Source organism: Ictidomys tridecemlineatus, chromosome 11, assembly GCF_052094955.1.
Source record: "Ictidomys tridecemlineatus isolate mIctTri1 chromosome 11, mIctTri1.hap1, whole genome shotgun sequence".
NCBI classification, from domain to species: Eukaryota; Metazoa; Chordata; class Mammalia; order Rodentia; family Sciuridae; genus Ictidomys; species Ictidomys tridecemlineatus.
The window spans coordinates 77,158,103-77,175,132 of NC_135487.1; the positions used below are offsets into that span (position 1 = coordinate 77,158,103).

The following is a 17,030-nucleotide window of genomic DNA, read 5'->3' on the forward strand; positions in this document are numbered from 1 at the left end:
TGAACTTAGATGCAAAAATTCTCAATAAAATCCTGGCGAATCGAATACAAAAGCATATCAGAAAAATTATGCACCATGATCAAGTAGAATTCATCCCTGGGATGCAAGGCTGGTTCAATATACGGAAATCAATAAATGTTATTCACCACATCAATAGACTTAAAGATAAGAATGATATGATCATCTCGATAGATGCAGAAAAAGCATTCGACAAAGTACAGCATCCCTTTATGTTCAAAACACTAGAAAAACTAGGGATAACAGGAACTTAACTCAACATTGTAAAAGCTATATATGCTAAGCCTCAGGCTAGCATCATTCTAAATGGAGAAAAACTGAAGGCATTCCCTCTAAAATCTGGAACTAGACAGGGATGCCCTCTCTCACCACTTCTATTCAATTTAGTTCTTGAAATACTAGCTACAGCAATTAGACAGACAAAAGAAATTAAAGGCATAAAAATAGGAAAAGAAGAACTTAAATTATCACTATTTGTGGATGATATGATAATATATATAACAGACCCAAAAGGGTCTACAAAAAAACTACTAGAGTTAATAAATGAATTCAGCAAAGTGGCAGGATATAAAATCAACACGCATAAACCAAAGGCATTCCTGTATATCAGCAACAAAACTTCTGAAATGGAAATGAGGAAAACCACTCCATTCACAATATCCTCAAAAAAAAAAAAAATACTTGGGAATCAACCTAACAAAAGAGGTGAAAGATTTATACAATGAAAACTACAGAACCCTAAAGACAGAGATAGAAGAAAATCTTAGAAGATGGAAAAATGTACCCTGTTCATGGATAGGCAGAACTAACATCATCAAAATGGCGATATTACCCAAAGTTCTCTATAGGTTTAATGCCATGCCAATCAAAATCCCAACGGCATTTCTTGTAGAAATAGAGAAAGCAATCATGAAATTCATATGGAAAAACAAAAGACCCAGAATAGCAAAAGCAATTCTAAGCAGGAAGTGTGAATCTGAAGGTATAGCAATACCAGATTTCAAACTGTACTACAGAGCAATAGTAACAAAAACAGCATGGTATTTGTACCAAAACAGGCAGGTGGACCAATGGTACAGAATAGAGTACACAGAGACCAATCCACAAAATTACAACTTTCTTATATTTGATAAAGGGGCTAAAAGCATGCAATGGAGGAAGGATGGTGCTGGGAAAACTGGAAATCCATATGCAACAAAATGAAGCTGAACCCCCTTCTCTCGCCATGCACAAAAGTTAACTCAAAATGGATCAAAGAGCTTGATATCAAATCAGAGACTCTGCGCCTGATAGAAGAAAAAGTTGGCTCCAATCTACATATTGTGAATTCGGGCTCCAAATTCCTTAATAGGATGCCCATAGCCCAAGAGTTATATACAAGAATAAACAGATGGGACTTACTTAAACTAAAAAGTTTTTTCTCAGCAAGAGAAAGAATAAGAGAAGTAAATAGGGAGCCAACATCCTGGGAACAAATCTTTACTCCTCACACTTCAGATAGAGCCCTAGTTTCCAGAATATACAAAGAACTCAAAAAACTAAACAATAAGATAACAATTAACCCAATCAACAAATGGGCCAAGGACCTGAACAGACACTTCTCAGAGGAGGACATACAATCAATCAACAAGTACATGAAAAAATGCTCATCATCTCTAGCAGTCAGAGAAATGCAAATCAAAACCACCCTAAGATACCATCTCACTCCAGTAAGATTGGCAGCCATTATGAAATCAAACAACAATAAGTGCTGGCAAGGATGTGGGGAAAAGGGTACTCTTCTACACTGCTGGTGGGACTGCAAATTGGTGCGGCCAATATGGAAAACAGTATGGAGATTCCTAAGAAAGCTGGGAATGGAACCACCATTTGACCTAGCTATCGCCCTTCTCGGTCTATTCCCTGAAGACCTTACAAGAGCATACTACCACATCAATGATCATAGAAGCACAATTCACAATAGCTAGACTTTGGAATCAACCTAGATGCCCTTCAATAGATGAATGGATAAAAAACTGTGGCATTTATACACAATGGAGTATTATGCAGCACTAAAAAATGACAAAATCATGGATTTTGCAGGGAAATGGATGGCATTAGAGCAGATAATGCTAAGTGAAGCTAGCCAATCCTTAAAAAACAAATGCCAAATGTCTTCTTTGATATAAAGAGAGCAACTAAGATCAGAATACGGAAGAAGAGCATGAGGAAAAGACTAACATTAAACAGAGACAAGTGGGGTGGGAGAAAGGGAGAGAGAAGGGAAACTGTATGGAAATGGAAGGAGACCCTCACTGTTACACAAAATTACATATAAGAGTTTGTGAGGGGAAAGGGGGAAAAAAACAAGGGAGAGAATTAAACAACAGCAGATGGGGTAGAGAGGGAAAATGAGAGGGAAGGGGAGGGGGGGATAGTAGGGGATAGGAAAGGTAGCAAAATACAACAGTCATTAATATGATATTATGTAAAAATGTGGATGTGTAACCGATGTGATTCTGCAACTTGTATTTGGGGTAAAAAATGGGAGTTCATAACCCACTTGAATCAAATGTATGGAAGACGATATGTCACGAGCTTTGTAATGTTTTGAACAACCAATAAAAAAAAGTTAAAAAAAATATTCCCTGAAATATGTAAGTAATTTCAGTGTTACTATTTGGAGGCACCTATATGAAAATTCTATTCACCAGATTTAAAAACTGGGGGATATTATAAAATTGAGGGATACTGTGTGAATGAAAAAAATTAATTGCAATGTAACAGGGCTTGTTCATAACTATGCATTTTAATATTCAATTCTTAAATGCTAAACAAACAAAAATATTTAAAACCCCTGTAACATATATATATATATATATACACACACACACACACACACACACACACACATATACATATATGTTATATGGATGATATATATATATATATTTTTTAACACTTGTGACTGTTGCTTTAAGGAAAATTCAAACACTAAAATTTGAGGCTTTGGGACTAGGGAGGTTGTTCAGTGGTAGAGTACTTGCCTTGCATGCATGAGGCCCTGGGTTCGAGCCTCAATGCCTAGAAAAAAAATAATCATTTTTTTCTCTTTTGGAGGCTTCAATTCTAGTTCATTTATTTTGGGAACTTCAACTTGAACAGTATAATTTGGTTAGAAATAGACTCTTAAATTTAGTGTAAGCATGAGATGTATTTTTAGATTCTGGTTTTCAAAGTGCACATCAGGAAACAACCATTAAAAAATTATATATATCTCATATATACATATACCATTCCCTGGAAAGAGGGGCAGTTTATTTCCTGTCCTCTTGAATATGCACAAAATGTGTACCTAGTTTTAACCAAAGGAATACAGCAGAAAAAATCTCTCTCTCTCTCTCTCTCTCTCTCTCTCTCTCTCTCTCTCTCTCTCTCTCACACACACACACACACACACACACACACACACACACACAGATTTGTTGAAATCTCACAAATTTCTATGAAGGCCGAGGAAGGGCCTTATTGTATAAATGCAATGAAAGTGAAGTATAAACATTATGAACATGAAAATGAACTGCTCCTCATCACAAAAGAACAGGAGCTGTCTCTTAACTATTAATTATCACTGACATCAAATTTGGATAGTAAAGAAACACTGAAAGTTAAAAGACTTAGATACTAAGGTGAAGTCAGAGATATATAATTCTTTACTTCAGGATAAACAAATCCCATTATCTATTTCTGACTAGACAAATTCTGTGATTGTCCCTTAATATAAGAAGAGGTTACCAATCAGCAAAATAGAATTAAGTCTGAATATTGGGGGAAAAATTCATTCAAATACAGTCATTTTAAATCTGGCAACAATATGGAAAACTGAATTAAGGACAAAGCATCAACAATCTACATTGTAAACATCAGTTTGCTTATTAAAGACCAATCAATGTGTGCTGTACTGCCTGTAACAAGAAGGTTTAGATTCCAATGGTCTTAAATTGTATTGGATAAACTGATTGGAGCCAAAGACTTATTTTTCTGTTTTGGTACTCTTGTTTCTCCACCCTTACCAAAACTTTTATTTTGTGATGCACTATTATTTATTTTTTAATTTTCTCTTGCTCTTATTCATATTTTCCCCCATTATTCTTTTTGGTGTATTATAGTTGGACAAAATGATGGGATTTGTAGTGACATATTCATACATGCACACAATATAACAATACAGTTTTGCCAATATCATTCTCCAACTGCCCAATTATTTGGCTACAAAATGGTTTACATTGTAATCATCAAACATCTAGGGAGGAAATTAATCATAAAATAACTAAAGCAGAATAATACCCTGTTTCTACCATTGTGTACACACTCATCTGTAGGGAGGGTAGCATTTAAAATTGTACAACCTATCCAGTAAAGATGCGAAAAAGTAAATAGTGGACAAACCTGAAAGTATAGCTTCTTTGAAATACCGCAGCACATGGGTGAACTTGCTGAAATCATTCACCACCTCCTTGATGTGGTCCTGATCAAAGTGGAGCTAGACCTTACGGACTGGAGCCCCACTTCAGAAGTCGTTACATCAGTAGAGAGTTGGCCTGATGTCCAAACATGTTTTTTCTTGGCATTTTTCTTTTTATGAGCAATCATACCCTCACTTGATAATCAGAAAAACTGAAATCCTTAAGGGGGCAAGAAATAAACACAAAAAAGAGAAACACAAATACTACATCAGCCAGGGAAACATATTAGGTCTTCACAAATTGCCCACAGTCCACCTTAGTATTCTATTTTTAATTTGTAAAAACAAATGAATAGAACACTATACTATGAAAAATACCTTCCATTTACTAAATCCATAATCCTGACAATGCCCAATATGCAAACTATCATTCTTTTCACTTCACAAGTGAGAAATCTGAGGTTTAGAGGTTAAAAAAATATGTCTAGACTCTCAACTGATAAATGATGAAATTTGAGTTAAATCTAGATCTGCCCTAACTTCCTCAATTCCTAAGGTACAGAATATTTTTTAATTGTAAAAGTTGTTCAGGAACATCACTTAGTAGGTCACATTTTCCCTCTATTACATCACCTTCAAGAATAAAGATGAAATATGGACTCTGAAAAAAGAAATGTTTTTAAAATCCTCTTCCATTATTTACTATATGCCCTTAGAAGCTGTTAATCATCTCTTCACTTTAGTATGCTTATTTATAAAATCAGAAAAACATCCTGACAACACCTACCTCAGAAGCTTATTTTACAGAATTAAATAAGACAGTCATATGTAAGTATCCATTGAGCACATAAAAGTAGTTTAATTACAGTTATTTTTTCTAGTGATATATATATATATACACATACACGCTGACATTCTGGGTTAAGTTTCATGAAGAACATTTTTTGTTGAAAACAAGTTCTAAGGATGTCCCCTAATCTGATGTATCCTGATTGTAAAAATAAATGTCATGTTATCAGAGAAATATTTCTGGTAATTTAACAATGGAATAGTGAAAAGGCAATGTTTAGAATTATTAAAAAATAGATTTGAATCTTGGCTCTAGTGTTTTCCAGATGTGTGACTCATACAATTCATACTCAGGTTTGTGAGAAGATTAAAAGGCATCACAAAATTTAGAAATTTTTGTGTTAAAACATCTAATCCTAGCCCACTGGGACCCAAGAGAATCTTGAGGAATTTCTTCTTCATCCTTATTTTAACTTTCCAGAATAAAATCCCCAACTATTTTAAATTTCTTGAAATCAAAAAGGAAACAACTTGAGGAATTAGCCCAAGCATGATCATTAAAAGATTTTTAAAATATTTTGTCTTAAATATTTGGATACTTTCAAAATGAATTCACAGTACAAAGTTTTATGTAATGTTTTCATCATTTGTTAAAATACATTACTGTACCATGTACTATTACACCATGCCCAATTCCACAGATTTGGTTTCTCCCTGGGATTACAGTTCTCTAGTCTATCCCGTTCTATTTCTGCCTCTCCCACACTAGTGAATTGTCATTTCTTGTCTGAGCTACTGCACTAATTTCCTAATGATCGTTCCACAACCATTCTCGTCCCATTATAAATGTAGCGAGTAAACTTTTCAACCATAAATCTCATGGTGTCATTTCTCTGCTCAAACCTTCCAAAGGACAAGTGAAAAAATGTTGTACTCTGTGAGGCTCAAAGTGAGACATGGTGGCTCTTGCCTGGTCCTGCAATGTTATCTGAAGTCACACTCCTGGCTCTCAACACTCCTGCCATAAACATCTCCTTTTCCTTCTTCTAACAGTATTTGTTTACTTTCACCCACAGTATGAAATATCATGACCAGTATAGATACATTAGTATGTAATGTTGGTGTGTGGTATGTGTCAGATCTATTTGTCTTTCATAAAACAGATTCTAGCTAAGGATCTATGAGATATACTCAGATTTTTTTCATTCTATTCCATTTTATTTTATAAATGCTAGTTGCAAATCACTAAATTGTCTTTATACATGTTAACGGGGTCATGACATTATAGCTTAAAAAATACCTACTGTTCACATCAGGGTCCAGTCTACATGCAGATCCATTTGCCTGCAATATTCCTTCTTTTCCTTCACTCACTCACTCTGATCTTACCCAAAGATCACTTCCTCAGAGAAGTGCACTACTCCCATGGCCCCATAATCACCATCACCAAACTAGAACAGAACCCCCTAGAGATGATCTAGAGCGTCCTACACTGTTCATCACTGCATTTACCACAGTCCAAATAGATAATTCAGATCTTACCATTTAGACTAGAATCTTAAGGAAATTAAGACCTTGTCTTGGTTGTTAATCATTTGTTCTCTGTTCACAGCAGTGCTTTACAAGAGAAAGGATGAACCACTCAAACTATTTGCAGAATGAATAATGCATTTGCAGAAACAATGGACATAAATTAATAAAGTTACAACTGACTGTTACAGACACCAAAATAACTCTAGGTTTTTGTAATACTTTTCAGAGAAACTTTTTTTAAAAAAAAATCCATCTCTAAAATGTTATCTTTCAAAAAAACTACATGAAGCTAAGCCAAGGCAAAATTACATAAAAGTGAACTAAAAGTTGTATTTCTATTATGTTCCTTCTGATTATAATAGAGTGACCCAATACTTTTTTTTAAAGAGAGAGAGAGAGAGAGAATTTTAATATTTATTTTTTTTTAGTTTTCGGCGGACACAACATCTTTGTTTGTATGTGGTGCTGAGGATCAAACCGGGGTCGCACGCATGCCAGGCGAGCGCGCTACCGCTTGAGCCACATCCCCAGCCCAACCCAATACTTTTTAAGAGCTTTTTTAAAATTTTTATTATTAGTTGTTCAAAACATTACAAAGTTCTTGACATATCATATTTCATACATTTGATTCAAGTGGGTTATGAACTCCCATTTTTACCTGGTATACAGATTGCAGGATCACATCAGTTACACTTCTATTGATTTACATATTGCCATACTAGTGTCTGTTGTATTCTGCTGCCTTTCCTATCCTCTATTATACCCCCTCCCCTCCCCTCCCCTCCCCTCTTCTCTCTCTACCCCATCTACTGTAATTCATTTCTCTCCCTTGTTTTTTTCCCCTTTCACCTCACTTCCACTTATATGTAATTTTGTATAACAATGAGGGTCTCCTTCCATTTCCATGCAATTTCCCTTCTCTCTTCCTTTCCCTCCCACCACTCGTCCCTGTTTAATGTTAATCTTCTTCTCAAGCTCTTCCTCCCTGCTCTGTTCTTAGTTGCTCTCCTTATATCAAAGAAAACATTTGGCATTTGTTTTTTAGGGATTGGCTAGCTTCACTTAGCATAATCTGCTCTAATGCCATTCATTTTAGTGCTGAGTAATACTCCATTGTGTATAAATACCACATTTTTTTAATCCATTCATCTATTGAAGGGCATCTAGGTTGGTTCCACAGTCTAGCTATTGTGAATTGTGCTGCTATGTCATTGATGTAGCAGTATCCCTATAGTACACTCTTTTAAGGCTTTTAGGGAATATACCAAGAAGGGGAATAGCTGGGTCAAATGGTGGTTCCATTCCCAGCTTTCCAAGGCATCTCCATAGTGCTTTCCAAATTGGCCACACCAATTTGCAGTCCCACCAGCAATGAACAAGAGTGCCCTTTTCCCCGCATCCTTGCCAGCACTTGTTGTTGTTTGACTTCATAATGGCTGTCAATTTTACTGGAGATGGTATCTTAGGGTGGTTTTGATTTGCATTTCTCTGACTGCAAGAGATGGTGAGCACTTTTTCATGTACTTGTTGATTGATTGTATACACAGACACAACATATTGGAATCTATGGGACACAATGAAAGCAGTTCTAAGAGGAAAATTCATTGCTTGGAGTTCATTCCTTAAAAAAAGAAAAAACCAACAAATAAATGATCTCACACTTCATCTCAAAACCCTAGAAAAAGAAGAGCAAAACAATAGCAAAAGAAGTAGAAGGCAAGAAATAATTAAAATCAGAGCTGAAATTAATGAAATCAAAACAAAAGAAACAATTGAAAAAATTGACAAAACTAAAAGTTGGTTCTTTGAAAAATAAATAAAATCGACAGACCCTTAGCCATGCTAATGAAGAGAAGAAGAGAGAGAACTCAAATTACTAGCATATGGGATGAAAAAGGCAATATCACAACAGAAACTACAGAAATACAGAAGATAATTAGAAATTATTTTGAATCCTTATACTCCAATAAAATAGAAGATATTGAAGGCATTGATAAATTTCTTAAGTCATATGATCTGCCCAGATTGAGTCAGGAGGATATAGACAACCTAAACAGACCAATATCAATTGAGGAAATAGAAGAAGCCATCAAAAGACTACCAACTAAGAAAAGCCCAGGACCAGATGGGTATACAGCAGAGTTTTACAAAACCTTTAAAGAAAAACTAATACCAATACTTTTCAAGCTATTTCAGGAAACAGAAAAAGAAGGAGAACTTCGAAATTCATTCTATGAGGCCAACATCACCCTGATTTCTAAACCAGACAAAGATACTTCCAAGAAAGAAAACTACAGACCAATATCTCTAATGAACATAGATGCAAAAATCCTCAATAAAATTCTGGTGAATCAGATACAAAAACATATCAAAAAAATTGTGCACCATGATCAAGTAGAATTCATCCCTGGGATGCAAGGCTGGTTCAATATACGGAAATCAATAAATGTTATTCACCACATCAATAGACTTAAAGATAAAAACCATATGATCATCTCGATAGATGCAGAAAAAGCATTCGATAAAGTCCAGCATCCCTTATGTTCAAAACACTAGAAAAACTAGGGATAGCAGGAACATATCTTAATATTGTAAAAGCTATATATGCTAAGCCTCAGGCTAGCATCATTCTGAATGGAGAAAAAATGAAGGCATTCCCTCTAAAATCTGGAACAAGACAGGGATGCCCTCTCTCACCACTTCTGTTCAACATTGCCACAGTCTGGCTGGGCACAAAATCATAAGCCACTCAAGCAGGAACAAACTTTATTTTTGAAACTCCCGCCAATGCCACGCACTCTCCCGGGAAATATGTCGAACCACACACTCGGTGTTCTCCCAGGACACACTACCCCAACAGGAAATCCTCCTCCGGAATTCCCTCCTACCGCACTTTCCCAACCAATGGGAACTCTTTGGGAGTCCTGCTAGAGCTCCAAAGTAGCAGGCTGAGGTGGACAGCAGGGGTCTAATATCCATTTGAATGCAGATCTTAACATAATCATATCATCTCAATGGGCTTTCTGGCATCACCTTTCAACAAAAAATGCCATGCATCATTACTATTTGGCTATGGCTCTTAGCACAACATAGTTCTCGAAACACTGGTCAGAGCAATTAGATAGACAAAAGAAATTAAAGGCATAAAGATAGGAAAAGAAGAACTTAAATTATCGCTATTTGCAGATGACATGATCCTATACCTAGCAGACCCAAAAGGTTCTACCAAGAAACTTCTAGAGCTAGTAAATAAATTCAGCAAAGTGGCAGGATATAAAATCAACATGCATAAATCAAAGGCATTCCTGTATATCAGTGACAAATCCTCTGAAATGGTAATGAGAACAACCACCCCATTCACAATATCCTCAAAAAAAAAAAAAAAAAGAAAACTTGGAATCAACCTAACAAAAGAGGTGAAAGAACTATACAATGAAAACTATAGAACCCTAAAGAGAGAAATAGAAAAAGACCTTAGAAGGTGGAAAGATATACCTTGTTCATGGATAGGAAGAACTAATATCATTAAAATGGCCATATTACCAAAAGTACTCTATAGGTTTAATGCAATGCCAATCAAAATCCCAATGACATTCCTTGCAGAAATAGAAAAATCAATCATGAAATTCATCTGGAAAAATAAAAGACCCAGAATAGCAAAAGCAATTCTAAACAGGAAGAGTGAAACTGGTGGTATAGTGATACCAGATTTTAAACTATACTACAGAGCAATAGTAACAAAAACAGCATGGTACTGGTACCAAAACAGCCAGGTAGACCAATGGTACAGAATAGAGGACACAGAGACCAATCCACAAAATTACAACTACCTTATATTAGACAAAGGTGCCAAAAGCATGCAATGGAGGAAGGATAGCATCTTCAACAAATGGTGCTGGGAAAACTGGAAATCCATATGCAACAAAATGAATCAGAATCCCTTTCTCTCACCATGCACAAAAGTTAACTCAAAATGGATCAAGGAGCTTGATATCAAATCAGAGACTCTGTGTCTGATAGAAGAAAAAGTTGGCTCCAATCTACATATTGTGGGGTGGGGCTCCAAATTCCTTAATAGGACTCCCATAGCCCCAGAGTTAAAAACAAGAATCAATAAATGGGACTTATTCAAACTAAAAAGTTTTTTCTCAGCAAGAGAAATAAGAGAGGTAAATAGGGAGCCTACATCCTGGGAACAAATTTTTACTCCTCACACTTCAGATAGAGCCCTAATATCCAGAGTATACAAAGAACTCAAAAAATTAAACAATAAGAAAACAAATAACCCAATCAATAAATGGGCCAAAGACCTGAACAGACACTTCTCAGATGAGGACATACAATCAATCAACAAGTACATGAAAAAATTTTAATAGCTTTTAAAGTTCCTTTATTCAATATTCTTTTGTTAATTCCAAATTATTTATTTATTATTTATTCTGATTTGTTATATATGACAATTGTAAATGTATTACAATTCATATTACATATATAGAGCACATTTTTTCATATCTCTGATTGTACACAAAGTTTATTCACACCATTAGTATCTTCATACCTGTACTTACGGTAATGATGTCCATCGCATTCCACCATCATTTCTAACCCCATTCCCGCTACCTTCCCCTCCCACTTCTTTGCCCTATCTAGAGTTCAACTATTCTTCCCATGTTCCCCTTCCCTACCCTATTATGAAACAGCTTGATGCTGGATGTTTTAATGGTGGTTAGTATGTGCCCAATACTGTTAAAATACTTCATGAGCTAGATTTCATGAAGTCTTATAAAGTCATGTTTGTTGAGGTATAATTTATATATGGTATAATTTGCCCTATTGAGTTTTATATTTATAAAATTCTGAAAACACAAATATCAAAAATGATAACATATAAACATGGACATATAGAACTACAGTGAAGATATAGAATATGCTACCTTGTTCTCCTTTATGTCTCTTTTTAAACAAACAGAGAAATTAATTTTAATATATTTTCATTTAACCCACTATAATACCAACATAATTTTCAAAGAAAATATCTGTTGGTAAGATAGTTCATGTTCATTTTGTTTGTCCTAGTATTTCTTTGGAATCTAATGTCTACTGAACATGTAGCACACTTCAATTCAGACTAGACACATTTCAAATACTCAGTAGTCTCATGTAACCAACGGCTGCCATATCGGCTCCTTTCTCCATCTTTAACCTTTTGGTGAGACACAACTATAGGCTGCATGATAAGTCCCCTTGTTATGTAGTTTCTTGCTGAGTTCATTAAGAAAGGCACACCAAAGAGATAAATTTAGAATATACAAGAGTAGAGTGAAGTGTTTTATTTCTCCCTATAAGACTCTATTAGACTGTGAGTTGATTTCTATATGCTTTTGGTGGGAATAACTTCAATTAGGTCACCTTATCCTACAAGTTTTTCATAATGGCTTTCTCTTCTTTCATCTCCTATCTCTCCAAGTTTATGGAATGTAATGCTAAAACTTTTAAAGAAAATATTTGTGTAACTTTGTGAAGAGAAATGGAAAACAAAAATTCAAAATAAACAAAAATATGAAAAATTAGATGATACTGTAGTTAAAATTTTTATGTGTAAATATTTATTCAAAAGGGTTGAAAGAGACATGAATTGTATTACTGGTGATTTTTGTTTATTTTTGGTATTTAACTTTTCTTGGTTTCTCCCTTGGTTGGCTTTTCCTTTATTGTAGTTCTTCCTTTTACAGATTTTCATTGTTGTTTTCATTTCTTCCTCATGTTATATTTTGCCAAGTAGTGCAGGCTTTCTTGCTGTAAATTCTTTTAGCTTTTGTTCGTCATGGAAGGTTTTTAGTTCATTGTCAAATTTGAAGCTTAATTTTGCTGGATATTAGATTCTTGGTTGGCATCCATTAACTTTTAGAGCTTGGTATATGTTATTCCAGGATCTCCTGGCTTTGAGAGTCTGGGTTGAAAAATCTGCTGAGATCTGAATTGGTCTTCCCTTATAGGTAATCTGATTTTTCTCTCTTGTGGCCTTTAAAATTCTATCATTATTCTGAATGCCAGGCATTTTCATTATAATGTGTCTTGATATAGATCTGTTGTAATTTTGTACATTTGGTGTCCTGAAGGCCTCTTGTATTTGATTTTCCAGTTCATTCTTCATGCATGGGAATTTTTCTGCTATTATTTCACTGAAGAGATTGTACATTCCTTTGGTTTAAATTGCTAAACCTTCCTCTATCCCAATAAATCTTAAATTTGGTCTTTTGATGGCATCCCATAATTCTTGGATATTTTGTTCATGGTTTCTTACTATCTTCACTATAAGGTCAACTTTATTTTCAAGATTGTATATTTTGTCTTCATTGTCTGAGATCCTGACTTCCACATGATCTAGTCTATTGGTAATGCTATCTATTGAATTTTTTAATTGGCTTATTGTTTCTTTAATTTCAAGGATTTCTGTTTGTTTTTTTTCTAATATCTCTAACTCTTTCTTGAAGCAATCTCTTGCAACCTGTATTTGTTCTCTTATCTCACTGTTGGAGTGATCAATTTTTGCCTGTACCTGCTCACTTAGGTTGTTCTTTAATTCTCAAGTCATTGTAGTTATGTATATTCTGAACTCCTTCTCTGACATTTCATCTACTGTGCTATCTATGGATTCTACTGTTGTAGTATCTTGGTTTGTTTGGGGCACTTTCCTCCCTTGTTTTTTCACAATGTCTATGAGTCTTCCTCTCTTGCACTGTAAATCCAAGGTATTATAGCTTCTGCCCTATTGTCTTATAGTGTCCCTACAGGTTACCGATCCCTCACTTTTAAGAGAAAGATCAATATTACAGCACTCAATGTACCCAATGTGCAGCCATATGTCAGTTAGCTTCTATTTTTTACATTTACAGTTTTGTCGCTATAATCAGAAATGATGAGTTCAGTTATCTTCTACCATGTAGTCAATAGATTTGTGTAATGGTTTACAGTTTCTAATGGTAGAATTGGGGTCTGGGGGGTTTGATGAGATGTTTATGAGGTAGGATATGAGAATATGGAGATATTAGATTATATGACAAGTGAGAGGGTAATCATAAGAAGTTGGCTGTTAGTAGGAGAAACAGTACTCCCTGAAGTTGACACTTAAATTACCCTTCCCTAATACTTCTAAAAACAGGTTAATTAGCTCCCACCCTCTTCCTTTAAAAGGAAGACTGTAGGGCTGGGAGTGTAGTTCAGTGGTAGAGTGCTTGCCTAGCATGCTTGAAGCCTGGTTCAATCTGCAGCATCACAAAAAATAAAATATAAAAAGGAAGATATAACATTTGAAAACTTTCTCGGCAACACATCCTGATGCATTCTTCAAGAAAAATAAAATTCTTATCTAGGGAGGCATTATTGGCAGATATCTGCTTTATGAACAAGGTGGCTCGCTCATTTACTTACCACCATAATAGTAAAGAAAATAAATAAAACACATACCACCTTCTACAAAAAGACCAGAATGTGCTCCCAACCTTCTTAACCCCCTTATTTCATTACACACATGAATGTGTCTTATGTGTGTGGTTTATTATCATGCTGGAAGTGAATGGGAAATTAAAAATACACAGCAAACAAAATAGCCTTCAGAACTTCAAGGCAGAATCATCTAAGTTGGATCAGTGACTCCTGGTATACATTAGAGATAACCAGCAATTCTGCACAGGAAGGACCCTTTACCTTCTGTGCTAATTAAAGTTACTCTTTACCTTCAAGCTCACATAAAAATATCACTTCTTCCAAAATGCCTTTTCATTTCCTCCAGTGAAAATTATCATCCCTGTACTTTTCCACTGGGGATTCCTCATACTTCTATCAGGTAACCCACATTATGCCTTGGGCTCTAGTTTTTGGTTCTTGTACACTGCCACTCAATAAATGGAAAGGTTCTACAGGGACTCTATCTAGCATAAAGTGAGATGCTGCTAAATTTTCAGAGTGAATGCTGAATAAATTATCATGTACAGAAATCAAAATCTTTCCAGGGTACCCTTTGGGAATCATCTTTGTTCAATGGTAGTACTAACCTGCTGGGACCAAGAGCACTTTTAAAAGCCCACTTTCCTAGGTCAAGGGCTTTCACAGCTGGGAGGTGAAGGTGATGATAACTGAGATGGTTGTTCTATTTTAGGGAGGTGGAGGGAGCTGGAGTGACCATACATTCACTGAATAGTGATTTATTCATCTCAGCCAAAGTTTGATATCCTGCCAACTTGAGGACTGAAACTTTTCTACCTGGGCCTATCTTGCTTTCTTTAAATTCACTCTTAAAAGTCTTACCAAAATTATGAGACCAGAGCTATATGTACTGTAAATCTAATGAGGCTTAAGTGTCACAGTTCCTCACTTGTACAGTTTTTAACAATAAGGAAGCATTTCTAAGTAGGCAAACTGCCTAAAGAAATCACTGGGAAAAAAAGGATCTAAATCTCTAAGACATACATCTATAATGTGCTGTGATTTATTTACCTATCCTAAATACTCACCTTGCATCTAATTTTGAATTCTTTTTTGTGAAGAGAGACCCCTACTCCCAAACTCAATAAGGAGAAGTTAATCCAAAGAGGAAAAGGTAGACATAGAACAAAAAGCTTCCTGCTGTTTTGAAATGGTCTTGAAATGTTCACAAAACACCTAACATACCTCCCTTCCCCCAGAAGATCCAAAGAACTCAGTGGAAGTCAAAGATTCAAATGACTCAATGTGGAACCCCATCCTTGGTCTCTAAGAGAGTGATAGTAGTGAAAATGAGATATACCAGGCACCCGTCTGACTTAAAACAAGGAGAGTCCTGGTCCACTTGGTTTCCACAGAAGCTGGGCTGCCTCTGGAAAAGGAGATTTTATTATTGACAGTGTCCTGGGGCATCCAGGGCAACAAACTCACTGGGTCATGTTCTCCTTATAGCAGCTGCAATTTTCCAGCTTATCAATGGGGATTCCAATTTTGCAAAGCACATGACTTACCCTAGGATCACAGTTGGGAAAAGATGAAAGAAAACAGAAGGGGCAGTAACAAGGGAAGGACAGAGAAGGATAACAATGCTAACGATGCAACAGAGAGGGCAGAAAGAAAGGGAAGAAGGCTCCCTTCCCCACCCAAAGTAGTAAACAACCATGGCCTAGACGAGGTTAAGTGTGTTAAGAAAAAGTAAATACGGAACACAGGATGTTAGTTTCTTTACCTAGGTACCAGTCACAATGAAATTCCAGGAAACATCACAAAACTTCCAAAAAAGATCCCAATGGGAAAGATGGATGTGAAGATCCTCCCACTCATTGGGCATATAGGTGTACAGCACTGCTTCCAGCTCACTTTTAAATTAAAAGGATTATTTTATTAATCTCCTCTGACTTGTGTTGTGTTTAATTTTTTATCAGGCAAATAAATGTTGAGCATGCAAATTGCATTACTGAAATAATAACTTTTCTGAAAGTCCAAAACTTGGTGTACAATAAATTTATAAAGTGCCTCTCCAAAAGAAAAACCATTTTGTATCTATTGCATAAGTCCAGCACTTAAGTTGTTCAACAAGTCTCAGAAAAATCCATCATTTAAAAGAAATTACTTGTGTTTTTTAGTATTTTATTATTGTCTCTAGTATTTTTCCTTCTCAAAAGGAAATTCACATCCTCTATAGTTTGCTTTTGAGTCACCCATTCTGTGTAGCCTTAGATTAAATATTCCTAAAATCTTGTTCACGTGTTCTCTTCAAAGTGTCTGGTTCTAGACTGAATGATCTTTAATCTGCAGTGGTGACATCAACCATATTGTTAATTTTGTAGTTTAGGTAATCTGCTTTTCATACAGAACATGGGTTTGCTAGTAAAACATTTGAAAAGGTCTGGAGATCTGGAGTTTTTGTTGTTTGGCTATTTTTTGTTATTTGTTTGTTTGTTTTGGTTGTCTAAGGGATTTCTACTGACAAGAGGCCAAGGATGCTACTAAATAGCCTACATGCACAGGAGAGCCTCCATCCTTAAAAAAGAATTATCAGCCCCAAATGGTTAACAGTGTCAAAAGGTTAAGAGACCTATTTTAAATCTAACTACTTTGTAAGCTTTAGGACAGAGAAACATGAAATTATGCCAAATGATACACCCAACAAAACGTGGACTGTGGGCCACTCTATTTGACAAACAACACATTTCTTCAACAAATTAAGCTGCAAGAAAACAGGCGGAACAACAAATCTCTAGATTTAAAAAAATCCTTAAAA

At 35.5% G+C, this 17,030-nt stretch overlaps 1 protein-coding gene across 1 annotated transcript in view; it reads right to left on the minus strand.

The window, feature by feature from the left end:
• LOC101977380 (rho GTPase-activating protein 29) overlaps positions 1–17,030 on the minus strand; it is a 77,085-nt gene that overhangs the window by 57,834 nt on the left and 2,221 nt on the right. Inside the window, 2 exon segments of the mRNA XM_078026776.1 lie at positions 4,447–4,536; positions 4,539–4,682. Coding sequence (XP_077882902.1) covers positions 4,447–4,536; positions 4,539–4,650 — 202 coding nt within the window. The 5' untranslated portion in view covers positions 4,651–4,682.